This window comes from Xiphophorus hellerii, chromosome 19, assembly GCF_003331165.1.
Source record: "Xiphophorus hellerii strain 12219 chromosome 19, Xiphophorus_hellerii-4.1, whole genome shotgun sequence".
In the NCBI taxonomy this organism is placed as follows: Eukaryota; Metazoa; Chordata; class Actinopteri; order Cyprinodontiformes; family Poeciliidae; genus Xiphophorus; species Xiphophorus hellerii.
The window spans coordinates 2456927-2473499 of NC_045690.1; the positions used below are offsets into that span (position 1 = coordinate 2456927).

At 38.6% G+C, this 16573-nt stretch overlaps 1 protein-coding gene across 1 annotated transcript; it reads right to left on the bottom strand.

Annotated features, from left to right (window-relative positions):
- Nucleotides 1-580: 580 nt before the first annotated feature.
- Nucleotides 581-2266, bottom strand: id2a (inhibitor of DNA binding 2a). Its single transcript, XM_032548012.1, has 3 exons — nucleotides 1849-2266; nucleotides 1644-1704; nucleotides 581-1159 (listed from the first exon to the last, which is right to left on the bottom strand). The coding sequence occupies exons 1-2, from the start codon at nucleotides 2188-2190 to the stop codon at nucleotides 1648-1650; spliced, it is 399 nt and encodes a 132-aa protein (XP_032403903.1). The 5' UTR covers nucleotides 2191-2266; the 3' UTR covers nucleotides 581-1159; nucleotides 1644-1647.
- Nucleotides 2267-16573: the final 14307 nt, after the last annotated feature.

A 16573-nucleotide genomic window follows, 5' to 3' on the forward strand; every position in this document is an offset into this window, starting at 1 on the left:
GGCCTGGACTTTGACTAGGCCATTTCAGCACATCTAATTGCATCTCTGGCTGATTCGGATGGTCAGTCTCAAGTTTTTTGCAGAATGTAGCAAGTTTTCTTTCAGCTTCATGAATTTTCCCCATCAACTCCAGTCTGCTTCCCACAGCATAATGCTGCCACCACCATGTTCCCCATGATGCCTTTTAGTCTCCCTTCTGTTTGTAACAAAACAAAATGCGAACAAACTCAGGGAGGTATGAATACTTTTGGAAGAGGCAGCCCGGAATGCGCATGCGCTCTCCTCAATATTTCAATTTTTCCAGCTGATATCTAATCATTTCCAATCAGGTTGATTAAAACTCGATCAGAGACTCGGTTTCATCTGACGTTAACTTGCTTAAGATTTGGCCGGAGCTCAACTGGCTCAGACTAAAACCTCCTAATCCTATTTACCAACAGAGCATGTGAGAAAGTAAAAGTGCTGCGCTCCAAATAAGCTTCTTTTCCGCAACCTGTGCGCCTCCAGGGCAGGAATGTCGCTCTAAATGCGCACATTCCGCTGGACGACAGCAGACTTTACGCACCAAATGAAACATGTCGCAGTTGCGTTTTGGATTTATTTTGTATAAAAAAAGAAAAAAAAAAGAGAGGTACAATTTACATAACTTTTATAAAAAGTTTCAGCATAATTAAGTACAACATTACACTTTTTTGCAGGAGTTTCAAATTCCTGCAACTATACAAGAGAGTTCACAAAGTCTCATTCTTTCACTTTTACTCTTTTTTATGTTTTAAACATCGTCCAGTCCTTCATGTGCCAACAATTCTGACAAGACAAGACTAAACTTTTTACAGTAACTAACCGAGTTTGTTCTGTACACGATCCCAACCTCCGCAAAAAAGCGAAGAGTTCAAACGGGGAGAGGGGAGACGAAGGGAGGACAGGAGGGGAAATAATCCCGAATAACGCGCCTTCCGTTTCCAGAAAGGACCCACGAATAAGAAGTCTTAAATTAAATAATAACGAGGAGTCCAAACAGAAAACACATCACATCAGATTGTCCCATAATAAGCGAAAGTCTCTTGATTTCTGGAGGAAAAAAAAAAATCCAGGAGAGTGGGGGAGGAAAGTCCTGCTCCCCGCGTCCTGCGTGTGTTTCTGCGTCTTGACCAAACACCTGCAAGAGATTGAGAAAGAGAGAGGCGTGTTTAGAAAACGCAAACAGGGCAGAGATCCGGACAGACTGGCGCCAGGGAGGAAGCCGCAGTTTTTAACATTTAACCAAACACTTCCAATACTGAGCAAACCCTGCGCTCCAGATGCGCGCGCGCGCACACAAACACACACACACACACACACACACACACACACACACACACACACACACACACACACACACGCACGCACGCACACACACACGGATGGGAACACACGCACTTTTCGCTCAACTTCAGCCTCCAATCTGGGGAAGAATCAGCGTAATTGCCGCTCAGCTGGCGCCTACCCACTTCTTGTACCAATTATGTGCAGACATGGTAGTAGCAGTAATCCAAACAGCCATTATTTTCCTGTTGCAGATGCTCTTCATTACAGACACGAGAGGAGCCGCACAAATCCGACGCAAACTGCGCAGAAATCCGACGCAAACTGCGCCTACTTACCGCCTTAGCGACGCAGAGTCCGGCTGTCATCTGTCCGCAGCTCTGACGGAAACTCCGGGGACTGAAAACAAAAACAAACCAAAATGTTAGCGCTTGTTTTGGGGGGATTTTACGCAGCGGGCGTCGAATCTAGGTCGGATTGTGAACAAAAGAGGAGAAACGAGCCGTCGGGTTTTTATTTTATTTTTTAAAATCCTGTAATTACCTGTAACGACAGGATGCTGATGTCTGTGTTGAGGGCGGTCAGCGGGGTCCGGGACGCGCTCTGCCCCGGCCGCGCCGCGGGGTGATGCAGGCTGGAGTCCAGCGCGATCTGCAGGTCCAGGATGTAGTCGATAACATGCTGCAGGATTTCCATCTTGCTGACGTTCTTGTTCTGCGGGATGCTCGGAACCAGCTCCTTCAGCTTGGAGTAGCAGTCGTTCATGTTGTACAGCAGGCTGAGCGGGTCGTCCACCGGGGTTTTGCTCCGGGAGATTCCCAGGGAGTGATCCGAGAAACCGGCGCCGGCTTTCCGGAAGGAGCGCACGGGGCTTATTGCTTTCATCGCGCCGGAGGGAGTCGGGTTGTTGTCGCGCTGCTTTCGGTTCGGTCGGGCGATCAGCGATCAGACTGGATCAGCCGAGCTGTCAGAGCGGGTTTTATAGGCGGCTGGCTGCACTAGTGACACGGGCGGCTCCGGCGCGCTGATTGGGCGCGGGCGCCGCGTCGCTCACTGCGCATCGCGGCTCCGATTGGCTGTTTGTCTGAGCCGCGGAACCAGCGGAGGGCGCTTCAGCAATTTGGAAAATGAAGCGCTTACCTGTTTCTGATCAAGAAAATTAATGATGGTGAGGTCGCGCCTGGAGCTTTGCGCAGCTTGGATTTAAAAAACCCAACGCAGTAATCATCATCATCATCATCATCTTCATCATCATGATAAAAAATAAAAGAAATAAAACGATCAAGCAACACATTCAAAGAGACAGGACTGATGACTGTTAATACCTTTCAGTCCAACTCGGCGTGAAGGAAACCTGAAGACTCAGGTGGAAATCAACTTTAACCTCAGAAAATATCCAGTTACCATGAAAACGTCCTTATTTACAATTTAATGCGCAAAATGAAGCTTAAAGCCTGAATTTTAAATATCAACTTCCTGAAATGCGCCTCAATCTGAGTTCATAAAAACTTTTAACGACCTGGATGATGTTTGATGTTTTCATTCTGCAGCTGCAGTTGACCCCCCAGGGGCGCAGCAATTGCCCCCAGAGGCAGGTGAAGGCTGTGCTTAATTAAATTAGATCCGAATGAATAAATCTGTTGGTTTTGTTTGTTTGTTTGGTGGGAAAAATCAGCAATTTTGAAACTTTAATGTTTTATTTAATTCAGAATAAAGAAACAGAAGGGGAAATCAGAAATGGTTTTTTTTTTTAATTAATAAATTTGTCACGTTTTTACGCAGTTTTGAGCAAATTCCTAACACAGACGGACAGGTGATGAATTTGCTCAAGAGCACGTCGGCGCATCACAGAGCGAACCAGCAACCATCAGCAGCCGCGCTCTCTCTCTCCCTCTCTCTCTCTCTCTCCTCTCTCTCTCTCTCTCTCCCTCTCTCTCGTCCCTCTCTCTCTCCTCTCTCTCTCTCTCTCTCTCTCCTCTCCTCTCTCTCTCTCTCTCTCTCCTCTCTCCCTCTCTCTCTCTCCCTCTCTCGCTCTGCCTTTGGAGCAGACGCTCCGGCGCCGTGACGTCAGCCCATTCACAGCAGCCTTCGAGCCAAGCCCTCGCGGCGCCGCTCAGGCGGTTTCCATGGAGACGGCGGGGAGGTCCTCAGCTGATCAACCCCGGCGGAGCCCCCTAAAACCCGGGCCGGTGGTGCGTTCAGAGACCGCCGGAACTCCCGAACACATCAGCGCTGACACAAAACCAGGGGCGCTGCTAGAAACCAATGGGGGAGGGGTTGGATTTCAGGAAGTGACGAAGGCAGAAGTTGAAATTTAAAGCAAATTAAATAATAATGATTAAAAATGTATGTTTTATTAAACAAAACAGTCTGTAGTGCATGGTCCGTGTTTGTATAAATCAACTGATCAATGCAAAATTTGGAATTTATAATTTTAAAATAAAATAAGTCAAATGATAGATTATTATGATTATAATGAATGATTTTAGCTAGAAGTCTACATTTTATGTCCGCTTTTATGTTCTTGTTTTCATGTTTGTGTCTTCAGGCTATGACTTTTTTGTGTATATTTAAAAAAATAAACAAACAAAATGTCCATAGGTGCTATATAAATAAGTTAAATACACATATAAATGTTACTATTCACAATTTAATCTTTTGATTCTGGTGTAAACATCAGGGCTGTTGTGGGTAATTATTGACCTCTGACCCGGTGGTGGTGCCACTAACTCCAACCTGTAAGGATACTTCACTTCTTGCATTCTAAGTATATTAAATTACTTCTTAAATATACTTAACTATATAAGTAAAAACATCAATAAAATAAAAATTAATATAATAATAAAATTATCCAACAATAAGTAAATAAATGCATTAAAATTACTTTAAAATATTTTATAAATTAATACCTTTCAATAACTACCCAATAATACATCAAATCAATAAAACAATTAATTAATAAAATTACCCAACAAAAAACTAATTATTAAAATAAATTGTTTAAAAATACCCAATGAAAAGAAATAAATTTAAAGAAGTAATTAAAACCCTGATTTAAGCAAAAACAAGTAACTAAACTGAATGAATAAATAAATATTAGTGATGTTTTGCTGCTTCTTTAATTGTATTCATACCAAACATTATAGACTGCTAAAGTTTAGTTCGGCATAAATAATAAACAAAGCTAAACTTTTAGTTTGTTTTTAGTTTTGATCCTCAGATATTCAACCAGCCCTCAGAGGTTTGAACCAGTCCGCATGCGCAGAACAGACCCTCTGGAGCTCCAGGATCCCTCCACGCGCGTCCTTCTCCCACGGTCCGGAGAACCGGAACCTCGCGCTGCTCCATCAGCTGCCACGCGCCGGTCGCGTGGAGGAGAGTGTAAACACATCCTGGGGTGGAGCAGGGAAACCCGACCCCCGTGGGGCGACCCCCGTGGGGCGGGGTTTGGGATTAAACACCCCAAAAACACAGCAGCAACGTGACGTCACGCCAGGAGGACGGAGCGCTGATTGGCCCTGAAACGGGACCAAAACAGGGCGGACTGAGGTTCAGCTGCATGCCGCAACCCTTCCTCAGGAAGACCATCAGTGACCTTCTGGTATTCCTTAAATAGAGAAATTATTGTAGCATTTTATTATAAAATAAATTTGACTCCTCTGTATTATACAGCGACGTAAGAAAGGATTCGATCTTACACATCTAACGGCCACTAACATGTTTCTGATCATGTAACAGATAATGAGTCTTTCACAAGCTTTAGCATTAGCTTTCACTAAATACCATATTGATGTAGCGAACTAGCACTAGCATCCAGAAAATGACTTGTTTTTATAGCGCTTTAGCATTAGCTTCCATGAAATACTGGGTTGGTATAGCACTTTAGCATTAGCTTCCAGAAAATGCCTTGTTTGTGTAGCATTTAGCATTAGCATTCACTAAATACAGTGTTGGACAAGCGCTTTAGCATTAGCTTCCATGAAATACTGGGTTGGTATAGCGCTTTAGCATTAGCTTCCACTAAATACATTCCAGCATGTTTATTTAATTATTTAAAAAGGAATTGAAATATTTGTTTATTTGCATCTTTCTTACATTGCATAAAAATTGTTGAATAAAAATCTGTAGATTATTTTATTCGATTTTCAGAATTATCAATAGACTAATCAATTACTAAAATAATCATTGTTGGCAGCCTATAATTAGTGGAAAACCATCATAACTAACATTAACTGTGTGTAATTAATCTATGTCATTTGTTTCATTTAGTGATGAACTGAAGCCGCTGCCCAGCTGGGGTGTGATTACTTTTCCCACAAAGCTCCAGGTTGGTCAGTTTAGCTCTTAATTGTTTTAATTTGAAAACTATTTGAAATTGTGATTCCTCAGACTCTCTTAATCTGATATTAAAATCTGAATCCTTTCAGTTTTCTGACAGCTTTTTATGTATAAATGGATGCATCTTTTTAAATAGTCATGAAAATTTCCTAAATTTCTTCTTTTACCAAAGTTCACTCAGATCTGTTGGACGTAGCAACATCCTCCCAGTTGGCAACCTGCAAAAGTTGGCTGCAGTGTAACTTTTGAGCAATATTGCCTGTTGGCACACAATCAGACGCTAGCATTGCTGCGTCGCCCACCTATCACTGCGGCACAGCTGTCACTGCAGTGAGAAGTCTGTGGCCCTAAAATCAGATGCTTGGTTTTTCACACAGGAGGTGGGACTGTGTGGTTTCTAGCTGAACAGTTAGTTTGTGCAGCAGAATTTCTTATCTGGCTTTGCATGAACGCTGCAGCTCTGCTGGCGATGAAATTCACCGGCTGTTTAACAATTTTACAGCAAGAAACTTTCATTTATTTGGGGCGAAAGTTGGAATTTATTTGCTGTCTTCTGAAAATGATTTAAACATACTGTCTTTAAAAGATCTGCCACCTCTGATTTACTGGCTTTAATTAATGTCAGCTGCTAATTCGCTAATAGAGCAAAGATAATTTTTAACTTGGTGTTTTAGCATTATTGTTAACTTTAAAGATATTTAGAAACCCCTAAATTGATGTTCTGGATGAATTCAAAAGCGCTAATTTACTTAGCTGTTTTGTAAACTTTGACTTGAATAAAGTTTAAAGTTAGGCGTTTATTATTTTATTACGCTCTTATTTTGAAGCAGACAGCAGTTTCCTCTAATCAAAATCACTACTTTTTTTTACAAGAAACTTTATTGAGAAAATGGCAAGTGTACAATAAACAAATAAAGTATACAGAAGGATTTACATGAACAAATTATGTTATTATTTCATTAAAACGCACAAATTCACATATATAAACTGCTTTAAGAGCCTCTTCATGTTATCCTGGTGAAATTAGCGCTCTAGCATTAGCATCCACTAATTAGCGTGTTGGTATACCACTTTAGCTTTCACTAAACACCATGTTGGTATTGTGCTTTAGTGTTAGCAGAACTGATACTTATGACTAGAGGTATAGGTTTGGGTTTAGCGTAGCTAACTTTTTACTTAGCGGTGCTCACCACTGGTTCTTGAACATTTCACCCAATTTCCTTTCATTTGAGGGAGAGAAAACTGGACAATGACTGCCTTCAACATCTCCTCAAATCATTGAAAATTAAACTCAGTGGGAAGCTGCAACAGGAAAATAATGTCCAACTGGAAAATCTTCAATAAACTGAAACATCTGCATTCATGTTTTTTGGTTAAAATTCATTGAAGTTGTTTGATGAATCTTCATTTCATTGTTGGTCTCCTATGAAGACCAACAATGATTTAAATGCATCATTAAGGGCAAAATGAGAATAACATTCATGCTCAGGATGGAAACATTTCACCAGAGAGGCTGTGGTTGTTTCATTCCCAACGCGCCGTCTGACAGGTTCCTCTATTCCAGGGGGAATTGAGAATGTGTCTGCAAGACCTGAAACCAGGTTCTGATACCCCTCAGCCCACAGACTTCTTGGATTCTGTGGTGAAACTGTCCAACAGTCGCTCTGCTGGTGTTTGATTTCAGGAAATTTCTCTCATCAGTCACGATTTTCTTTAAACATGTTTAAATCAGTCTTACCAAACAAAAAAATGAGAAAAATATGGAGGTTCTGGTTCCTTTTGTGTCGTTTTGGACAGGAGTCGATGTGTTTTAGCACTTCCAGCTAACTGCTTAAGGCATTTCTTGGAACAAAAATCATTAGAAACCATGTTTGCTACATGGAGGCAAGTTATAGACGCTATAGGACTCATATCTAAAAAGTTAGTTGTGCTAACCCTAAAGCACTAATAATTAGTTCCACTAATGCTAAAGGGCAATGCTAACAGGGAATATAGCAGAAGCTAACATTAAATCACTACACTGACATATTTAGTGGAAGCTAATGCTAAAAAGCTAACTTCAATTCAAATTATATTTACTCTTTAAAGGCTGCAATCAAGAAACAATTTAATTTTAACATAATTTGCATATCAAGGAATTACCTTCAGTGTTTTGTTTATGTTTATATCTTGTTCTCTCTTTGTATTTTACATGTTTCTCGTTTGAAATAAAATTATTGAGGGAGAAAAAAGAGAGAGAGAGGAAATGAAACAGAACTGCTGCATAAACAAACTTCAAAATAAGAGTATGAATAAAAACGTCTCACTACTTAAAAAATTCTTAATAGTAAATAACCAAAACTTCAGCACAGATGTCAAAATTTAATCAAGTGAAAGTTTACAGTAAAGTAAATTAGTGCATTAGAAATTATCCGTGAAAATTAGCTTAGGGGAAGCTAAGTGCGCTAAACATTTTCAAAGTTAGCAAGAGTGCTAAAGTGCTAAGCTAAAAATTAAGCTCTGCTGTTAGCATATCCTGACCTTTTCCTGGGCTGTTATTGTAGGAACACTAATGGACAGATGTATGATTTGTTTTTAAATCAGATAAATATTATTTACTCCGTGGGCCGAAGTGAACATACATGACTTCTCCCTTTGTTTCCTTCCTTCAGACGTACTGAAAAAAAAATCCCACTTCCTTCTAACCTCAGGCTTCTTGCTCTTACTCAATCTTTCTCTATTTATAAAACACAAAGGGAAGAGAGAGTTATTGTAGAAAAGACGGGGGTTTGTGTGAAAATGGAGAACATGCCGAGTGGCGGCTGATTCACTCTGACCACCGTACTGCTGTTAGCATCACGTCTGTTAGCATCTCATGTTGGAAGTTTTCTCTAATATCCTGACTTCTGTTGCTTTCATTAACTTTTATGTGAACTTTTTGATGCTTCTTCTTCCATTTTTCCATCATGTTTTTTACTTTACATCTGAAAAGTCTTTAAATTGTACAAAAAGAAACCAGAAAATGTGTTTTTAATACCACGAGCACTTTTCTAAATGCTAAATCAACAGAAAAACAATGCAGTCTGCTCCCTTCCAAGCCGACAGCTTAACAACATCACTGCCAAGATGCTTTTCACTGTCTTTCAAGCGTTACTTATTGTACAGAGGAAGTGTGAAAAGCGGGGCTGTCTCAGAAAGTCGAGATTCACACAATCAAAACGAGTCCCTGGACATCCCATTTGCTGCATGGCATGCAGACGTGCTGGGGTCAAAGGTCAAAACAGCCTCAAGAGAGCTGGTGAAACAAGCCAAATCGTTTGGAGAGGACAGAAATCCTAGAAAATAAATGTCCTTATCACAGATTCACTCCTGATCCGTTAGCAAATACATAATTCAGGTTTTATCTCAGAATATTTGAAAATAAAAGATAAAGAGATTTTGTATTATTGATCCAAAATATGCCAGATTTTAAGATAACATTGTCTTTTTTACTTATATTTGAACTTAAACTCAGACAAACTGGATAGAAAGTGTCTGTAAACATAAATTTTCAAGCTCTGACTCAAATTTGTAGTGGCAAATTTAGGTCTGGACTTTGACTAGGCCATTTTAACACAGCTTTTTGTATACGTCTGGAGGCTTAGTAAGCTAAATATATAGGCTGAACTAAATATTTAGCCTTAATCTTAGCTAAATGTTTAGCTCCACATTAAATATTTAGGTTGAAAGTTGATGTTCAGCTAGTAAGCTAAATATTAAGCTTGAAGCTAAATGTTTGCCTTCAAACTAAATGATTAGCTATTAAGCTAAACATTTAGCTTACTAGCTAAATATTTAATGTCTAGTTAAATATTTAGCTAGTAAACTAAATATTTAGCTTCAGGCTAAAAGTTTAGTTAGTAAATGTAAATTGAAATAGCATGCTCAGTTTTTAGCTGCAATTTTTATTTAGTTTATGAACCAAATATTTTGAATATTTAGTTAAAAACTGTGACATTTATAAATGAATAACATGTTGACAATATGAACCTCCATTTTTTCTCTCTTGGGCTAAATAACCCAAATTATTCATGTTAGTTTCTGACTGTGTAACTTTACTAGCAGAAGAGACGCTTCAGTTTCTGTTTGATCGGCTCTTTTGCAGAAACTAAATCTGCAAGCCGGAGACAGAAACTACTTTCCTTCAGCTGCTGCTGCATCTCTGCAATGTAATTATATGAAATGGCTTTAAACCTGCTGTGTTTCATATTGCCACCAGCCTCTCCTTATGATAAGCTCCAGCACAGTTAGTCTCAGCCAACAGGTTAATGCGGCCATTTGCTTTAATATCAGCAGAATGAATCAACCTTTAAAGGCTGTTAGTGTTATTAAAATGGGCCCACGGGACGCGCTGTGTGTTTCCTGAGTCAGTGTACGTGCTGCAGTTAGGTCTAGATTATTGGGACTTATTGAAGTAACAAGCTAATGGAATTAAGGTGCTGGATTTCATGCGCCGTTGCCAAGATTCGGCATTAAAAGGATGTGTACTGAATAAATAGTGCTTTAAGTAGATGAGATTCCGACACGAGAGAGTTTCGGCTGTCAGAGCGGCATTGTTTACCCGACGAGAAGCTGCTGCAAACGGAGACACGGAGTCAGACTGGATTTCAACTTCTTCTCAACTGAATTACAAACGATGCACAGGAGCGGGGAAAAGAGGAGTACAATTCAGCTGAAAAACTGAAGAAATGGTCGCTTTAATGTCAAAAAATTTCTAGAAAAAGCTTGGACTTTCTACAGTTTGAAAAGTTAAAGTTTTTTTTTTAAATCTCAGTAATTTGGGATTAATATCAGAAATTGTATAGAAAAAAAACTTGATAATTTCAATATTTAAAAATAAAAAAATCTGTGAGAATAACTTAGACATTTTGAGATTAATCTCAGAAATTTACAAGAAAAAATTTGGAAATTTCAGTTTGAAAAGTCAGAAATTTGCAAGAAACAAACCCTGAAAATTTGAGATTAATCTCAGGAAATTTTATGCAAAAATCAAGGAAATTTCCTAAAGTCCAAAATTTGCAAGAAAAATTTTTAGAAATGATTTTCTAAATTTTCTAGAAAACACTTCAAAATTTTAATTTGAAAACTTAAAAATGATATAGAAAAGACATTAAAGCCTTAAAAGTTTGACGTTAGTCTCAGAAATTTTCTAGAAAAACTGTAGAAACGTTTGAGTTTCAAAAGTCAAAAATTTCTCTGCTGGAAAATTAAAACAAAATTGTGTTGTTGTTTTTTTCCTGGCAAATTTTCAGTTTTAGACTAATCTCAAAATTTATGATTTCTTTCTTGAACATTTCTGAGATTTTTGTTTCATATTTTCAACTTTTGGTGTTCAGAAATTTCCACCATTTATTTATTTTTTTTACATTTTCAGGGATTAATCTCAAAGTTTCTGAGTTTCTTGTTGGAAACTTACTCCTGTTCTACGGCGTCGTAGAACAGAAAGTTTCCTTTTAGAAAGTAAGCAGAAACCTAAAGACAGCCTCAGTGGAGCTTCCATATTTGCCAGCTAATTACATTTGTGAAAAGAGGAATCAAAATGAAATCCAAATATTTACCAAAATAAACTCGTTTTGTTTCATTTCTCCATCAGCGGTGCCAGAACAGAGTCGTCTCCATTACAGATAATTCATGTGATGTTTGTGTTTGTGTTGCTGGATTAGCTGGGAGGCGTTGCTGTTGGCCCGCGCTGTAAAACGCTCTCATCTGTATTTTAATGGACCAAGAAGCAGTGGGAGGAAGTGGCTCCGTGCCACCGACTCGCACTGAAAGAGACGACCGAACGTCGCAGGTAATCTGTCTGTGAGAGGGTTTCAGCCGCATAAAAGGAATTAGTGAAAAACATTTAAAAAGCAGCTTTCACTGCGTGTCTGTGTGCGTGTGTGTGTGTGTGTGTGTGTGTGTGGGTGTGTGTGTGTGTGTGTGTGTGTGTGTGTGTGTGTGTGCGGAACCATATTTGATCACCCATAATTGGAGTTTCTCTGCATAGTGTTTCTATGATAATGTGGCTTCAAAAACAGATAAAAATGAATTAAGCCAGTACATTTCATCATAAAAACACAAGATAAAGATACAGAAGTATTTACGCACGTCACGTCTTTTCTCCGTGTCAGTAATTTACATTTTTTGTGACTAAAAATGGAGAGGTAATGATCAGTTTCATCATTTTCCACAAATAAAAACCCTAAAATTTACCATGGATTTGTATTCATCCCCTTTTCCTCTGATACCCTGAAAATAAAACCAACCACAAGCCACCTGATTAGTAAACTTCATGTCATTACACATAAAAACAAACATCTGAAAAGTGTGGCGTGTAAGTATGTTTGTCCCACCTGAGAAATTACTTGTGACTTTGCTAATTTTGTAGCATTTTATGACAGTTTCAGGCTTTTTACCAGACAAATTTACAGAACATGCAGGTAATAGTTTATTATATGATTTTAATTTATTAATCTCAAAATTTCTGAGATTTTTGTCTCACAAATTTTCAGCTTTTGGAGCTCAGTTTTTTGGTGGAAATGTACTCCTCCTTTTCTTTCTATCTATAACGAATGTAATGCACAGAAATCAGCTGCTAGTCCGTTTTGCCTTATTTCAAGATATACAAAAATGAGGCAAAAAAAGCATTCGGTGTGAACACACTCTAAAGTTTCTCCACGCTAAAGTTTCTCTGCTTTGTCCACTGTGACCATCAGTCAAGTTAAGGTCCTTACTTGGAATAGGCCCTTTTCACACACCTCACTAGCTGCGTTTCCATTGCAAATTGTCGATATTCTGCCAATGTAAAAAAAACATAATTGCTGTGTTTCTGATGAATAAGAAACACAATTAATTAAGTTGGTTCACACAACAAGTCATTAAAAAACATCCTCCTATCACTTCCTGTTATCTTCTTCGTGGTTTCCAACAGTAGTAACATCCCTGTTGGTGGTCATGTGACTCATGTGGTGTGAAAAAGTATTTCCATTGCAGTTTTGTGAAATAAACCAATTTTTTAAATAGTTGTGTTTCCATTTAGCAGATTTATTTAAAAAATGTCAAACTGCGTAATTCTGTGGCCAATGGAAACGCAGCTGCTGTGTCTCTGGCTGGAAAATAAACTCTTCTTTTTTGTCCTGAATTTAGCTCCATATTTCAACCCTTTTGTAGTTTTCCTTCGTAGTTTTTGCAGCAGCTGATGTTTGAGAAGCTGAAAACGGTGCAGAGCCTGCAGATGGCAGGGCGCCTCTAACGGGGCTCGTCTTTTATCAGCAGCAGTGTTGACATTGGGATGGCACCTAATTAGGTTAGGCCCAGCGCAGCGTGCATGGCTAACTAGGCTGGCCTGGGCCTGCGGCTGCACGCATCCCAAGGTGACTGCAACAATGATACCTCTGACTGCTAATGTTCTCTCCTCTAAAAATATTACAACCACAACTTGTACAAATCATGTCACTTAGATTTACCGGACTATTAAAGAGATAAAGCTGTAAATTGCCATTTATTTGCGTGTTTATGGGTTTATGTAACACTTTTTTTGGGACTGTGGGAGGAAACTGGTTTGCATGCAGAAAAGCCACGGATGCACTGCAGAAATTGCTGCACAGATGAGAGGCGTATCTTCGGCTCTCCTGTCGGGTGAACTCATTAAAGCTGCAGTATGAAAGTTAAGTTGCTGGTTACTCGGTAAAAAGTTAATTCACTGATCTGAAAGTTCTGCTGTGAGAAAAGAGTGAATATTTCACAGAAAAAAAGCTTATTGGACAAATAATTAAAATTTATTTCTTAAATGATTGCTGCTAGCATATTAAAACATTACTAAACTTACTAAAGTTAGCATGAAAATGAAACCAGCTGATGATGATGAGCACATAAATAATGAACAATTTCAGCTGCTTTGTGCTATTACACTAACCTTTTATTTAGCGCTTTAGTGGTTTTGATAACTTTCAAATAGCTTAGCATACTTAGCTTAGCTTTTCTGGATGAACTCTGAAGCGCTAATTTACTTGCTTGTTTTGTAAAGTTTTAGTTTACAAAACAAGCAAAAAGTTTAACATCTGTGTTTAACGTTTGGTTATCGACTGTTAGGAATTCTTCAAGTAAACATTTGTGCTCTTATTTTGAAAGAGGTGAAGATTCTTTAGCAGTTCTGTTTCCTCCCACATGTTTTTAATCAATAACATTATTTGAAACAATAAACACACAGGAATAAAATAAAACATTGTAAATGTGTAAAACCATAGAAATTATGTCAAAATGAAATTGGTGCTCTAAGGTTTGTTAGCGCCTTAGCATTAGCTTCCGCTAAATACTGTGTTAGTATAGCACTTTAGTGTTAGCAAAAATTAATGTTAATGAGTAGTGGGCTAGGGTTAGCACAAATAACTTTTATCAATAATTTTTTTTTCTTGGCTTTCTATTTTTTATTTCTTTATTTTTTCCAGTGGTGGGCATGCTAGCTAATCTGCTAATTTTTCATTCAGCACTTTGGTGTTTTTGCTAACTTTGAAAAGGTTTAGCACATTTAACTTCCTCTTAGTTTATCTCCCCAGATAAAGTCTAATTAACTAATTTACTTGGATGTTTTGTGAACTTTAAGTTGAATAAATTTTGACGTTTTTCATTATTAAGTTTCTTTATTTTTTAACCCAATAGTTTCATTTCAAACAAGGATTATGCAAGAACAAAAAAAACAGGAGAGGACAAAGTATGAACATAAATAAATAATTTTAAGCATATTTAGTCAAAATTAAATTGAAGTTAGCGCTTTAGCATTAGCTTCGGCTAAATATTGTGCTGGTATAGCACTTTGGTGTTAGCAGACCTAATATTAATGATTAGCGTTTTAGTGTTAGCACAACACATAGCAGCAGGAATAAATAATAATCGATTTTAGCCGTTTTCTGGTCTTTCTGTAACTTTTTGCTCAGCCTATTCTTCATGTTCAAACATTAATCCTTCCAATTTGCCTTAATTTCTTTGTGAATTTCTTGTTCTTGATTAATTTTAGTCAATTTTCCGCATTAAGAATATGAACTGATACATATTTAGTATTTTATTTTAGACACAGCATCAGAAAACAGAGAATAAAGGCACAAACTGAAAATTACAGCAGGTCAAAGATAACTCAGAAAGTTCAGGCAGTTTTTGGCCTCATTTCATGTGATTTGTTGACCTTTGGCGTCTCTCCTCACATAACGAACAGCAGACTCAGATGTTTGACTCGTGTAATTAAAGCGTCACATTTGCAATAAAGCCTTCAGTGTGGTTGTTCGGATCTGAAAGAGGCTCTGTTTGGGTCGCAGTCCTCTTACTTCCTGCAAGACGTTTGTCACTTCATCTGTGAGGATCCCCCCTCCTCTGATCCTGTTTCTGCTTTAAGGCTCATCGAATGCGATGGTCAAGCTGGAAAGAGGAAGTGAGCTGAAAAAGAGGAAGTGACTTCAGGGAGTATCCAGCCTTCCTTTTGACATATGACACAGCTGATAAAAAATAAAATAATCATTGCTATTTAAACACCCAACTGTCTTCAGGTTCACTGAGATCTTCTTGGCTGGTTGAGGTTCAGCTCAGGGGTGTACAAACTTTTAAAATTTAAATGTATTGTAATTTGTTGTTTTTTTTTGCCTTCTCAACAATAAGCTACACATGTAATATTTTAACAAAACAAAGAAATTAATATTTTTGTAGACTAATGTTGAGCCAAAACCTGTAAAGGAGTTTTTGCAATTTTTTTGGGACTATAAAAAATTAAAAAACTATAAAAATTTAGTTTATTCTTTATAGCAGAGTATTTGTGCCATACTAATGAAAAATAAAATAAAATTACGGGAATAAAATCTAAATATTACAAGAAAAAAGTCTTAATATTATAACTTTTTCTCCTACACTTTTTACTTTTATTATTTCAACTTTTTTCTCGTATTATTTCGACTTTGTTCTTGTAAAATTTCAACTTTATTCTAGAAACTATTGAGGATTTTTTCTACTATTACTACGACTGTATTGTCATAATTTTATTTTTTTATTTTATTTTAATACTTCTTGTTATTTTTGCCCTGGTAAAAAGTAAAATAATCACTTTGCTGCTGGGGCAAATTTGTCCGATTCTCGTGTTCCAGTCGGGACACAAACGGCCCCTGGGCCGCACTTTGGACATCTCTGCATTGCATTAGCAAATGAGATAATTCAGCAGGACTGCGAGTGGACAGAGCGAGGAGAAGAGAGATGCAGAAAGAGGAGGAGGAGGAGGAGGAGGATGAAGAGGAGTGGGGGATGTCCGGTCATGCTGAAGCATCTGAGGGAGAGAAGAGGGGAAAGCGGCGCTCTGCACGGCGCCCAGGCTTCATTACCATGTGAATCTGAGAGGAGCGATGTGGAGAGGGAGCGGCGGGCCGGCCAGGGCCCAGCAGTGGGCCGGATCCATATGGTGCTGCCGGCGCTGGAATGAATAGTGAATGGAGCGGCTGGGCTGCTGGAATCTGCCTCCAAGCCTTTGTGAACAGGATGACCAAAGACAAGAGGGAGCTCTGCAGATGGCCCGTGCTATAAATAGGTAGCTAGTCTATCTCTGAGCTGTCACTCCACTGGACGGCACTGAACCCAGAAAATAGAGGCCTGAGTGACTCCATCGGCACCAGAACGGGGACTAGAACCGACCGACCCGTCTTCAGGGATTCATACTGGAGCTGGGAATTGTTTACAATCTCATGATTTGATTCAAATCAATCCGTCCTGGAAATGTTCTTCCAGTGATAGAAGGCCTGACTCTGTAACCGACTTTATGTGGCTCTGAAGGTTCAGGCCAGGTTTCAGCCTCATCTCTAGGTTCTGTAATAACTGACTCTAGATCCTCGTTAGGTGCAAAGATAATAACTTCAGTATTAATAACTAACAATTTGATCCAAAATCAATCAATAAAGTTTAT